The sequence below is a fragment of the Penaeus vannamei genome, chromosome 1 (genome assembly GCF_042767895.1).
Source record: "Penaeus vannamei isolate JL-2024 chromosome 1, ASM4276789v1, whole genome shotgun sequence".
Classification (NCBI taxonomy): Eukaryota; Metazoa; Arthropoda; class Malacostraca; order Decapoda; family Penaeidae; genus Penaeus; species Penaeus vannamei.
In genome coordinates this window covers 51,804,929-51,819,928 of record NC_091549.1, presented here as the reverse complement: position 1 = coordinate 51,819,928, position 15,000 = coordinate 51,804,929, and the positions used below count along the sequence as shown (strand labels likewise).

The 15,000-nt window shown below is 33.6% G+C and overlaps 1 protein-coding gene across 1 annotated transcript in view; it reads left to right on the top strand.

The window, feature by feature from the left end:
- The window catches only part of LOC113807839 (uncharacterized), a 32,834-nt gene extending 18,468 nt beyond the window's left edge, over window positions 1–14,366 (top strand). The window contains exons 2-9 of the mRNA XM_027359137.2: window positions 1,832–1,880; window positions 2,474–2,594; window positions 5,970–6,100; window positions 7,009–7,118; window positions 8,107–8,252; window positions 8,791–9,031; window positions 10,929–11,045; window positions 12,755–14,366. Of these exons, the coding sequence (XP_027214938.2) occupies window positions 1,833–1,880; window positions 2,474–2,594; window positions 5,970–6,100; window positions 7,009–7,118; window positions 8,107–8,252; window positions 8,791–9,031; window positions 10,929–11,045; window positions 12,755–12,872 (1,032 nt within the window). The 5' untranslated portion in view covers window position 1,832 and the 3' untranslated portion in view covers window positions 12,873–14,366. The remainder of the gene's footprint in view (window positions 1–1,831; window positions 1,881–2,473; window positions 2,595–5,969; window positions 6,101–7,008; window positions 7,119–8,106; window positions 8,253–8,790; window positions 9,032–10,928; window positions 11,046–12,754) is intronic.
- The last annotated feature ends 634 nt before the right edge of the window (window positions 14,367–15,000 follow it).

Genomic DNA, 15,000 nt, shown 5'->3' with positions numbered 1-15,000 from the left:
GATATGATAATAGCAATAATCATCATCATTACTATCATCATTCTCATTGTTATCAAAAATATTATTATCCTGATTAACATTGTTATTATCATTATCATCATCATTATTGTTACCATCATCATTATCATTACTTTTTAGAGTATTATCACTGTTACTATTATTGTAATTATTATCACCACCATCATTATTATCATTATTATTCCCTTTGTCATTACGATTGTAATTATCATTATGATTTTTTGCTATTGTTAGCATTATTATTACTATCATTAATGTCGTTATTTGTAGTAGTATTGCCAACTATATATCACTTTGTTATCGTTATTATTTCCAGTTATTAGGTTCATTATCATGATCATTATTATGATCATTATTGTTATCATCATTATCATCATCTTTATTACTATTCTCATTAGCATTATTATCGTTTTAACAATAATGATAATGAGTTTATTTCCATTACCATTGTTGTTGCCATCATCATTATCACTATTATGATTATTATTATTGATATCGTGATCATTATTGCTATCATTGTCTTAATCACCATCACAGATAATTTTCGGGTCAACATCAGCATCAGCGCCATCTTTATTTTTTATCCATTTTTTTTTATTTATTTATGTTTATCTTGTTATTATTAGTATTTATTTTATTATTGTTATTTATTATTTTTTTTTTTACTTTTATCCTTATCAAGAATTTCTTAAAATCAGCACTTTGTTTTATCATCTCACCATTATATATATATATATATATATATATATATATATATATATATATATATATATATATATATATGTGTGTGTGTGTGTGTGTGTGTGTGTGTGTGTGTGTGTGTGTGTGTGTGTGTGTGTGTGTGTGTGTGTGTGTGTGTGTGTGTGTGTGTGAATTACAATCGTTATTAACTTAAATACCAAAACGAAATGAATGCAGTTATAAATCAAAATACAATAATTAAGAAATGAGAATGTGTTAATAACAAAAAAATACACAAAAAAGTTACCAGTAATGGTCACTAATTATTATTTTTTATTTCATTTTATTCCTTAGTAATTGTTGTTATAAACAATTGTGTGTGTGTGTGTGTGTGTGTGTGTGTGTGTATTTTTTTCTTTCTTTCATTCTTTTTCTTTTCTTTTCTTTTCTTTTACTTTTTCTCTTCCTCCTCCTTCTACTTTCAAATGTTTTTCTCATTATTCCTCATTCGTTTTTCCTAGGAATTTTAGGATGATTCGAAAAGCAAATATAATAAATAGACATCTTTTAAACGCATAAGATTGAAAATTAAGATATATATTTGATCTGATCATCGGATATAAATTAGTGATAAAGCGTATATAGAAATTGTCTTTATTATAATTATTAACATCATCATAATCGTAATTTTGGGTCATTATTGTTATCATAATTGCTATCATTATTGTTATTACTATTGTTGCTGTTGTTCCACCTGTTTTTTTCGGATGTTATTATTTTTATTGTTATTGCTAGGAACATTGTCGTTGTTATTATTATTGTTGTTGTAATCATCATATTATTATTATTACTGTTGTTGTTGACGTTGTTGTTGTTCCAGTTGTTCTTGCTGTTATTGCTAGGAACATTGTCGTTCTTATCATTATTGTTGCAATCATAATCAAATTATCATAGATACGTATCAAGGCATATGTTGCATAACTCGAAATACGTGCAAGTGGCAGTGACAAATTAATCTCTTAAATGAAGATAAAAGATAGCCCTATTAATGAAAGCGATGAGATGATAACTCATTTAATTGATAAAAAAATAGTTATTTTACATTTTTTATTGTTACGTGTTTTATTTTCAGAATGAGGATAAACATGGCGATAACTTTCGTCTGTCTCGCGTTCTTGGCTGTAAGTAGATAGATGTCGTAAGTTGCTTGAAAGTAAAATGATGTCTGTCTGTCTGTCTTTTTGATTATAAACATTATGGCTACAGATATGAGAAGAATTAGAACATCACGAATTAAAATCAGATGCAGGCTGATGTATCACTGCTTATAAAATACACTCAAACAAACACACACACGCGCATACACACAAACAGACACAAACACATACACACCCACACACACACATAGACACACGCACAAACACATACACTCACGCACATACACACAAACACTCACGCACATACACACAAACACAAACACACATACACACCCACATACACACATAGACACACGCACAAACACATACACTCACGCATATACACACAAACACTCACGCACATACACACATACACTCACGCACATACACACAAACACTCACCCACACCCACACATACCCACACACACAGACACCCTCACACACACACAAACACAAACACTCACGCACACCCACACATACCCACACAAACACACACACTCAAACACACACACATCCCATAAACATAACTCTCTAAAACAGCACAAACCGCAGCAACCCACTCCTTCCCCTCGCTGCAGGTGGGCGTGTGGGGCCACGGGCGGCTGATGGACCCGCCCGCGAGGAACGCCATGTGGAGGCTGGGCTACCCGAACCCCGTCAACTACAACGACAACGAACTCTACTGCGGAGGATTCGTGGGTGAGGCTCGAAACGTATTTTTTTTTTTTTTTTTTTTTTTTTTTTTTTTTTTTTTTAGGGTCAGATGTCTAATTTTTGCGTCTTTTTTGTGTTTTTTATAAGTTCTTAAGTTACATTTTTTTCAGCTTTAAATAACTATATTGTTTCTTAAGTGTTTATAAGTATATTGGTTCTTATATTGCATTTTTTAATTCTAGCTTTAAATAACTATATTGTTTCTTAAGTGTTTATAAGTATATTGGTTCTTACATTGTATCTTTTTTTTTTTTTTTTTTTAGCTTTAAATAACTATATTGTTTCTTGTATTGCATATTTTATTTTTTCATCTTTTTAGGTTCAGATAAGTATATTAGTATTGTATTGGATGTCTTGCATTGCGTATTTAATTTTCATCATTTTAAGATCAAATAAGTATATTGGTTTTTGTATTTATTCTATTTCTGTCATTTTAGGCTTAGATAATTCTATTGGTTCTGGTATTGCATGTTCTATTTTCACCATTTTAGGCTCAAAAAAGTATATTATTGGCTCTTGCACTACATATTCTATTTTTTATTTTAGACTCAGATAAGGCTATTGTTTCTTGTATTGCATATCCTATTTTCATCATTTTAAGCTCAGATAATTATTTTGTTTTTTGTATTGCATATTTTATTTTCATCATTTTAGGCCTAGGTAATTATTATAATTTTTTTTTTGTATTGCATATTCTATTTTCATCATTTTAGGCCCAGATAATTATTTCTTTCTTGTATTGCATATTCTATTTTCATCATTTTAAGCTCAGATAATTATTTTGTTTCTTTCATTGCATAATTTATTTTCATCATTTTAGGCCTAGGTAATTATTTTGTTTCTTTCATTGCATAATTCATTTTCATCATTTTAGGCCCAGATAATTTTCTTTTTTTTTTTGTATTGCATATTCTGTTTTCATCATTTTAGGCCCAGATAATTATTTTGATTCTTTCATTGCATATTTTAATGATATCGACAGTTAGTATGTAAAATGAATGAGAGATCGAAATAGGCCTATCACAGGTATTATCGACCATAATTACTACTCTCTTACGGGTGAGATTCGCAGCGCACCTTTACGTCTCTCATTTTTTTATGTTTCGGGATCAGATAAGTATATCGGGTCGCAGTTTTTTTTTTTTTTTATCAAATTAGGCTGAAATAAATTTATAGGTCCTTGCACTACAGATTTTATTTTTTATCATTTTTACGTTCATAGAAGTATGTTGGTCCTCGCATCGCATATTCTGGTTCTTATCATTTTAGGCCCACATAAATATATTGGTTCTAGTATTCCGTATTCTTGGGATATAGGCATTCAGTTTGTAATAAGAATGAGCGATCGAAATAGATATAATTAGCCGGTTTGTTCAAATTTTGCGAGGCTTGACCCAGTGAACATTCGTAAAAACAGACATGCATATACACAGCGATATATGCGTCTATCTATCTATCAGGTATACATAAATCTATCAATCTCTACGGTAATTATATATGTCTAAACTGACTAATATGTCTCTCTCTCCCCCTCCCTCTTCCCCTCCCCCTCCTCCTCCCCCTCCTCCTCCTCCTCCTCCTCTCCCTTTCCCACACTTCAATTTTGAATATTCTGTAGATACACATGTCCGTATCATTGCACAATCTGAACAACCGGGTCGGATCTCACCAATCAGTTTGTAATATGAACAATCGATCCAAATAGACACAATTGGCCAGATTGTTCAAATTGTGCTTGTGCGGTCATGCATATTCTCAGAAATGAATACATACCCGTCTATCCGTCTATTAGATTTACGGATATCTATCTATCCATCCGGTAGATACGCATGACTAGAATGAGAGACATGTATTTATTTCGGTATATATGTGTATCCGTATATATGAATATTAATTAGGTCGGTCTTGGCATAATTTTAACAAAATAGACGAATATCACATTTATTATAGGCCATAATTACTACCTTCTTATATGTAAATAAATGACGGGACAAGAAATAGATAATGATAATAATTGATGGAGATAAGAATGGCAGATAGAATGAGGGTAGAAATGATATATGTAAAGTAATATTGGTAGATGGGGAGATAAGTAGATAGATAGATAGATAGGATGATAGATAGGGAGATAGGTAGATAGATAGATAGGTAGATAGATAGATAGATAGGACGATAGATAGGTAGATAGATAGATAGACAGATAGATAGAATGATAGATAGGGAGATAGATAGACTGATAGATAAGTAGATAGATAGATTGAATGATTGATTGATAAAAGGATATGATGGATAGATAGATAGATTGATAGGAGGAAAATAGATAGGCAGACAAACAGATAGATAGACTGATAGGTAGGTAAACGGAAAGGCAGATAGATAGATTGAAAGACATAAAGCAAATAGATAGACAGATTGATTGATAGATAGATAGATTAATTGATAGATAGACAGATTAATTGATAGATAGACAGATTAATTGATAGATAGACAGATTGATTGCTAGATTGTCTGATAGAGAAATAGATATGGTCAAGTGTGTTTAAAGAGAGAGAAACCAACAGACAGACAGATAGATACATAGATTAGGTAGATAGAAATGGTCATAACAAACAGACAAATTAAGCAGATAAATATAGTCATAATAAGTAGACAGGTGGATATAGTCATAATAAACAGACAGATTAACCAGATAGATATCATCATGATATATAGACAGGTAAATAGATAGTCTCAACAAAAAGAAAGATTAAGCAGATATAGTCACAACAAACAGATAGGTAGATAGATAGATATAGTCACAACAAACAGATAGGTAGATAGATAGATAGATAAAGTCACAACAAACAGATAGGTAGATAGATAGATAGATAAAGTCACAACAAACAGATAGGTAGATAGATAAATATAGTCACAACAAACAGACAGATTAAAGAGATAGATACAGTCATAATAGATAGACAGGTAAATAGATACAGTCACATACGCCTAAAGAGGGAAGCTGCCCATCCCTATCCAGCCTTGGATCTCTATCCCTCGCGCATCGAAATCCCGAAAGAGTACCTAAGAGTACCTGAGAGTACCTGAAAGTACCTAAAAGTACCTAAAAGTACCTGAGAGAGTACCTGAGAGTACCTGAGAGTTTCCTGAGAGTTTCCTGAGAGTAACTGAGAGTACTTAAGAGTACCTAAGAGTACCTAAGAGTTTCCTGAGAGTACCTGAGAATACCCGAAAGTACCAGAGAGTACCCAAAAGTACCCGAAAGTACCCGAAAGTACCATAGACTACCCAAAAGTACCATAGAGTACTCGAAAGTACCCGAGAATACCAGAACGTACCTGTAATCCCTCTTTCCTCCTCCAGTCCAGTACCAGAAGAACGGCGGGAAGTGCGGCGTCTGCGGAGATAACTGGGCGGATAAGGTGCCACGAGATCACGAAGCTGGAGGGCTCTTCGGCAACGGCATCGTCGGCAGGAGATATGTCGCCGGCCAGGTGAGGAGAGGGGAGTGGGGTGGTGTTGGAGGGGAGGGGTGGGGAGGGAATGGGGTGGGAAGGGGTGAGGTGTGGGTGGGGAGGGAGTGGGGTGGGAAGGGGTGAGGGGAGGAGGTGAGGGAGTGGGTAGGGTGGGTGGGAAGGGATTGGAGGGGGAGAGGGTGGGGGTGGGAAGGGGTGAGGTGTGGGTAGGGGGAGAGGGGGTGGCTGGGAGGGAGGGGGTGGGTGGGGGTGAGAGGAGAGGGGAGGGAGGTGAGGGAGGGGGTGGGTGGGAAGGGGGTTGGAGGGGAGGGAGTCGGTGGGTGGGAAGGGGTTGGAGGGGGAGAGGGAGAAGTGTGGGAGGAGAAGGAGGGAGGGGTGGGAGAGAGAGAGAGAGGGAGGGAGTGGGTGAGAAGATAGGTATGGAATGGAGGGGAGGGGGAGAGGGGTGGGAAGAGAACGAGAAGGGGGAAGGGAAGGCAGGGAGGGGTTTGGAGGGGTGGAAGGAGAGGGACAGGGAGAAAGAAGGGAGGTAGAAGGAAACACCGACAAAAAAAAAAAAAAAAAAAAAATATATATATATATATATAATATATATATATATATATATATATATATATATATATATATATATATATATATATATATATATATATATATAGCAGAGAAGGCGAGGGGGAAGCAGGACATGAGGAAGAAGGATAAAAAAATGAATAGACTGAAATATGATGATAATAATAATAATAATAATAATAATAATAATAATAATAACAAATTTAATAATAATAATAACAAATTTAATAATAATAATAATAATAGATTTAATAATAATAATAATAATAATAATAATAATAATAATAATTAATAAAAGAAAGAAAGGTCACACCCCCATAAGCAGCCCTTGACACTGTCTCTTCCTTCGGTTCCAGGTCATCGAAATCGAGGCCGACCTCACGACCAACCATAAGGGCTACATGGAACTCAAACTCTGCCCCCACAACGACCCTAAGACCATTATCACACAAGAATGCCTGGATAAGTGAGTCTGTTTGTTTAGCTTTCCTTTCCCATTATTTTGTTTTATTTCATTTATTTGTTTTTATATATTTTTTTCTTTTTTCTTTTTTTATCTTTATTCTTTTATATCTTTTTATTGTTTATCTTTATTTTTTTATCTCTTTTTATTGTTTATCTTTATTTTTGTATCTCTTTTTATTGTTTATCTTTATTTTTTTATTTTTTATTTTTATCTTTATTTATTTTCTTTTTTTTGGTGTGAGAATAGCATTGACTATTTGGTGATATAAAGGACGGTTGTATTATCCTTCTATGGGGAAAAGATTGATTGTCTTTATTGTATTTACGATTTATTTAGAGTTTCTTCACTATATTGTCCTTAGAGGTGGTGATGTAAAAGGAAACTCTGAATATAAAGGAGTTATGAACAAATGGAATTTATGTATTATTAAGGTAATGCTTATAATCAAAGGACAAACAAAACAAAATAAAACACAACAAACAAATAAAACACAACAAACAAATAAAATACAACACACTCAGAATCATTTGTTTCAACAGCAGCTCCACTTAAATCAGCTCTGTGAACGATCACTTGAACATCAAATAACATACATTGCCTCCCGACATTAGACAATTGACGTTCACTTGTGTTCAGCGGGGATGGTTACATCAGTAGCAACTCGAGGAGGTGTCATGTGTCATGGAGGTGTCTGTTTTGATGATTGTTCAGTGAAAATATAACCATCAAAATAATTATTTTCCATCCTTTTTGAAAAAAATTGAAGAAACCAAAATGATCGACCATGTAAACAAACCCTCCGCAACTTTTGTGACGTCATCAAAATAAACAGACGCCATGACACCTCTTCGAGTCGATACTGATCTAGCCTTCCGCGTGGTCCAGCTTCAAATAATGATTAAAAACCTTCGATATTAACGAATTGGGCGTGGCTTCAGCTTCAAATAATCAAAAATCTTCGATATTAACGAACTGGGCGTGGCTTCAGGTACCCTCTGATGATCGAAGGCACCCAGGAGTCCCGCTGGGTGATCCCCGAAGACAGCAAGAAGACCGAGATCTTCAGGTGGAAGGTCCAGCTGCCAGAGGGAATCACCTGCACCAACTGCGTCATCCAGTGGAAGTATTTCGCTGGTAAGTCTTTCCGTTTCTCGAAGTGGAATTCATTTCGTGTTGTAAGAATTGTAAGAATCCTTGTTTGTTTTTGTTTTTTGTTTGTTTGTTTGTTGTTTTTTTGTTGTCTTTTTATTTTGTTTGTTTGTTTGTTGTTGTTGTTTTTGTCTTTTTATGTTTTTTTTTTTTCGTAAGCTGTACGCGTGGGAAAGAAAGATATACTGTGGGTATGGGTATATAATTTGGATCATTATTGTGCTTCATTTTCTTATTTCTCCTGGAAGAAGCCTGGTAATATATACTATATATAGAAAAATATATAGAAAAAGCCTGGCATAGTTTATATTTCGAATTCACATGCTTTTTTTGGTCTTTCTTCTGATGACTAACCAGAGAACCGCGGTGCCAATTCACCATTTTTCCTCAAGACTTTCTACAAATATCGCCGCTATTCAGTGTCCCTCATTCACGCCAATAACAAAACTACCCCTTAGCCTCCTCCCTAACGCAAAGACGCCCTAAAAAAACATGATAGACCGAGCCCCTCACGCCCCCGCAGGAAACACGTGGGGCACCAACGCCCAGGGCGAGACGGGCCAGGGCAAAGGGCCGCAGGAAACCTTTGTCAACTGCGCCGACGTCACCATCAACACGCAGACGGGAGGCTTCGCAGGATACCCGCCGGAGGACAACCAGATCGACAACCCCTGGGCTCTCTACTACCAGGACGAGTTCCCCGGGATACCCAAGGACGCCAACGCCTCCAAGAGCCCCGGCCAGCTCATTCCCCTCGTTGTCAGGTAGGCCTCGAAGGGGCCGCAGCGGGTCGAGAGCCCGGATGGGAGGGCGGGAAGTGGGGAGTGAAAGTCATGGGTATTTAGGGTATTCACAAGGAAAATCGTTAATTGGCTCTAGAATAATGGACGGGCTGATTGTCAAAAAATTATTTTCATTCATATGCGGCCTATACACGCACGCCTACACATGTCTGTATACGTATGTGTGTGTGTGTGAGAGAGAGAGATGAATATGTGTACATATATTTATATATATACATATATATGCATATATGTACATAAATATATATATATATATATATATATATATATATATATATATATATATATATATATATATATATATATATATATATATATATATATATATATATATATATATATGATGTTGGCATAGATAGCCTGGAAGAGAGCTAAATAGATAGATAATAGATAAATTATCATAGACTTAGTTAGAAAGACTGATAAACAGAGAGGTACTTAAGAATTTGATATTGACTGTAGCTGTAGATATATAGATACATTTCTAAATAGTTGCAACAGTAGATATATACTTATGTGTGGAACTATAGATATTTCAACAGACTTAAATACTGTTATATAGAAAAAAAAATAGTCGCTATATATAATTACCTGTCTTAACTATTCAGAAGACTAGTTTTGAAAATTTAATTCAATTAAAAAGATATTGTTTATTTCTTGCAAATACCGAACCGAGAAGTATAAAATGAGAACTAACGTAGATAATCAACATATATATTGCAATACAAATAGCAATAAAGTTGATGGAATGAAACATGATAATAATGATGAAGGAAAACGTAATAATTTAGTAAATGTGTACCATATATGATAAATATGATAAGGCATTAGTATTCATATTTATTTGTTCAAGTGGAGCATTTCCGATCCCATTTTAATAAAATAAGTATGTTTTTGTTTTAAGTCAAATGTCTCAACACCGTTTCATAACTGGGGCATTTGTGTGTGTGTGTGTGTTTGTGTGTGTGTGTGTGTGTGTGTGTGTGTGTGTGTGTGTGTGTATGTGTGTGTGTGTGTGTTCATGTATGTGTGTGTGTGTGTGTGTGTGTGTGTGTGAGTGAGTTAAGTGAGTGTGTGTGTGTGTGTGTGTGTGTGTGTGTGTGTGTGTGTGTGTGTGCGTGAGCGTATATGTGGGTAATGTCTGTGAATGTAGTTGTATTTACTAGCATAATATATGTATGCGCTTGTATAAGTATGTTTCCTCTGTATTTCTGTGCGTTTTATTATACACATATTTACGTCCTCATGAAACCTATACTTATTATTCTGAAGAAGAAAAAAAAAATCAGCAATATTGCTCTTCTATCAAAGTCATGCACAATATTGGTATTGCAGGTCAAACTCACGCAAATTATTGGTATTGCAGGTCAAACTCACGCAAATTATTGGTATTGCAGGTCAAACTCACGCAAATTATTGATATTACAGGTCAAACTCACGCAAATTATTGGTATTGCAGGTCAAACTCGCGCAAATTATTGGTATTGCAGGTCAAACTCACGCAAATTATTGATATTGCAGGTCAAACTCACGCAAATTATTGGTATTACAGGTCAAACTCACGCAAATTATCAATATTACAGGTCAAACACGCAAATTATTAATATTACAGGTCAAACTCACGCAAAATATTGATATTACAGGTCAAACTCACGCAAATTATTGATATTACAAGTCAAACACGCAAATTATTGGTATTACAGGTCAAACTCAAGCAAAATCTTGGTATTGCAGGTCAAATTCACGCAAATTATTGGTATTGCAAGTCAAACTCACGCAAATTATTGGTATTACAAGTCAAACTCACGCAAATTATTGATATCACAGGTCAAACTCACGCAAATCATTGGTATTGCAGGTCACAGGTATGCGTGCCAGTCAACGAGTACGAACGGGTACAGGGTATGAGCGGCTGGTGTAGGGAGAACTGCCTCAAGTACCCGCCCAACTGCCACCCTCTCGTCTGCAGATGCTTGTAAGTCGAAGTCGGGAGTTGTCGGGTTTTTTCGTTTTTTTTCGGGTCTTTCTTGCCGACTGCTTCTCTGTCTGTGTGTCTTGTAAGTCGGGAGTTGTCGGGAGTTGTCGGTTTTTTTCGGGTTTTTCTTGCCGACTGCTTCTCTGTCTGTGTGTCTCTTTCTCTTTCTCTTTATGTGGCTTTCTTTGTCTTTCTCTGGCTCTTTGTCTTTGTTAAAGTCGTGAGTTGTCGGGTGTTCGGGATTGTTCGGGTCTTTCTTGCCGACTGCTTCTCTGTCTGTGTGTCTCTTTCTCTTTCTCTTTTTGTGGCTTTCTTTGTCTTTCTCGGGATCTTTGTCTTTTTTATATGCCTCTCTCTGTTTCTCTTTTTCTTTTTTTCTTTCTCCCTCTCTGTCTCTGTCTGTCTGTCTGTCTGTCTGTCTGTCTGTCTTTCTGTCTCTCGCTCTCTCTCTCTCTGTCTCTCTGTCTCTCTTTCTCTCTCTCTCTCTCTCTCTCTCTATATATATATATATATATATATATATAAATATATATATATATATATATATATATATATATATCCCCCCTCTCTCAGACTCTCTCACTCTGTCTCTGTCTCTCTCTCTCTCTCTCTCTCTCTCTCTCTCTCTCTCTCTCTCTCTCTCTCTCTCTCTCTCTTTCTCTCTCTCTCTCTATCTATCTATCTATCTATTTGTCTCTACATTCTGCTCAGAGATTTTATATTTTGATACACGTAGGAAATATACATCTTATTGAAATATTAGTTTACTCCGATTTTGTAATTGCAAAAATCATATACTTACTTGTACTTTTAATTTTTTTTTGTTATTATACACAGTTTAATTATTTGTAATTACACACAGAGGCTTCATATCTTTCAAATGTCATTATCACTGACAGACAAGTACACAAACATAGAAATCAATATTGAAAATGGAATTTCATGATTGTTTAATTCACTTTGTGCGATTCTTTTTATGCATAACGATCGAACGATATCTTGGTTAGTATTTTATAGCATTAGATCGCATTTCTTTTCATTCTATCAATTTAAGGATGTAATTAAGAAAAATCTTTATCGTCATTCTCTCATAAGCAAGAAATTATTTTCGGAATTCGATCTAATTCAATCTGTCAGAGATTAAAGTGTGACAGATTTCTTCCTGTGAATTTATTGCAATAATCGGAACTGCGATATGGCAACATCTGCGCTGTTTTATCAGATATCATAAATATTTCATGGATGTATACCTATGATACTTTTTCTACATACACAAGTATTATTTCGTTTTTTTTCTGAACCAGACACGTTGATTATCTTTTCCCATAATAATGAAGATAATGCTAATATAAAGTCATTTAAAAATTATTAAAATAACAGTCTATAAACTTTCTGTGACGTCATACATAAAAAAAAATCGGGGAAGGCTAGATCAATAGCAACTCGAGGTGTCAATGGCGTCATGTCATGGGGTTTATTTTGATGACGTCACAAAAGTTACGGATGTTTTGTGAATATGGTCGATCATTTTGGTGTCTTCAGTTTTCAAAAAGGATGTAAAATAACGGTTTTAATGGTTATATTTGCACTGAAAAATCATCAAAACAGACGCCATGACACCCTCGAGTTGTTACTGATCGAGCCTTCCCGCCAAAAAAATCTAACTCGTGCACGTCTCACTTTTTTTCTCTCTTTCTTCCCTTCCACAGAACCCAGTGCGAGGCTATCGGTAAATTCGCCAAGGAGAAAGATGCCGACATCTTCTGCCACCAAAACTGCCTCAAATTGAACTCCTTCTGCCCGAAGGATAAATGCAGATGCTATTAGTTAAGGTTGAATTTCCCGCCATTTTTTTGTTTATACCAGCGGTCTCTCGAGGAAGGAAAACAAAGATGGCGGACGAGATGGCTTCGGGTTTACATTCCCGTTTTAGGAACAAGATATATGTTCTGCTTTCTGTTGTGGGCGAGGTTGGAGGTCATTCTTGTGACCTTAAATGAACTCTTTATTTTCTGAGTGTTCATTGATTTATTTTGATATTATATTCTGTATCGTTGTTGTTGTTGTTACTGTTATTGTTATCGTTATTATAATCACTATCATTACTATCAGTATCACATTCAGTTCTATAATTGTTGTTATCAGTATTGTTATTATTATTATTATTATTATCATCGTCATTATTATTATCATTACTATTATTACTATCATTATTATTGCCATCATTATTATTATTATTATTATTATCATCTTTTATTACTGTTATCATTATCATTATTTTTTATTATTATTATCATGATTATCATTATCATTATTATTATTGTTATTATTATTTTCATTATTATTTTTTTTACCATCATCATTATCACGTTTATCTTTATTGTTATTGTTATTTTTGTTATCATTATTGTTATTATTATATTTGTTATCATTATTGTTGTTATTATATTTGTTATCATTATTGTTATTATCATTACTCTTGTTATTATTACTACTACTGCTACTATTACTACTATTACTACTATTACCACTATCAGCATTATAATTTTAATTATAATCATAGTTATTGTTATTGTTAGTATTTATATTATTGTTATTGTTATTATTTATATCATTGTTATTGTTATTATTTATATTATTGTTATTGTTATTATTATTGTTGCCGTTGTTGTATTGTTCATATTGCTATTAATATCATTATTGTCAGTATTATCATAATCTCTGTAATTGTTATTTTTTCTGTTGTAATCACTGTTATCATTTCCACTATTTCCTTATCAACGTTGTAAATTATCTTTTTTAAATCACTTAGGAAGAGCAGTGGTGATTAATCTTTTTTATCTTAATTTCTTTCTTTATTTATCTAAATCTTAGTTTTTTGTGGTTATTATTATCATCATCATCATTATTATTATTATTATTACTATTATTATTATTATTATTATTATTATTATTATTATTATTATTATTATTATTATTATTATTATTATTATTATTATTATTATTTATTTGATTTTTTTTGTGTTAATATTTTTAGTACGTTAGGTCAGTATGGTACTTGCTACTACGAACGAATCAGGGTTCAGAATCGATAGTATTACACAAATGCGTTCCTGACGACCTAAGCCACGAGAAAGCATTGACAACCTCGTTCCTATATGACGGCTGTTTAACGTATGACAGCTGCAGGCAAGGGCTTAAAAAAAAAAAAAAAAAAAAAAAAAAAAAAAAAGGTGTGAGAAAGGTAATAAATAAGTAAATAAATAATAAAAATAAATAAATAAAAAATAAAAAAATAAAAATAAATATAAAATAAAAAGTTGTGAGAAAGGTGTTATGATTAGGTGTATTGGGATTTTTTTTTTCTTTTTTTTTTTTTGAAAATATGATATATATACGGTGTGCTGTGTTCTTTGTTCTTTGTTAACAGGAATTTTATACACTTACGTTGGTAGGTGTTTTGAATACACGTGTTGATGGATATTTTGAGCAAGTGTGTTTACACGAATTCTAAAATAAGTAAATAAAATGCTAGTTATAAGTAAAAAAAAAAAAATGAGCAACTTGTTATTTCAGCCTGATATTTATGGTTAGTTTGTTATTGTTGTTTACATTGTTAATCAAGGTATTTGTTTGTATTTATAATCGATATGTGTGTATTTATTAAACCTATTTAATTACACTTCAAAATAATGATTTATCCTGTTTTTTAATAATACCCATTTAAGAAGGATCCAGTGCATTGCGAGAGAATTTTTTGTATTGCTCATGTATATACTATCATGTGTCATCTTATCTGTCAATTTGATAAAGAGATCAATGGGCGAAGAACTGGCATGCAGATTGCTTGATTACAAAAATACACACATACATACATACATACATACATACATACATACATACATACATACATACATACATACATACATACATACATACATACATACATACATAC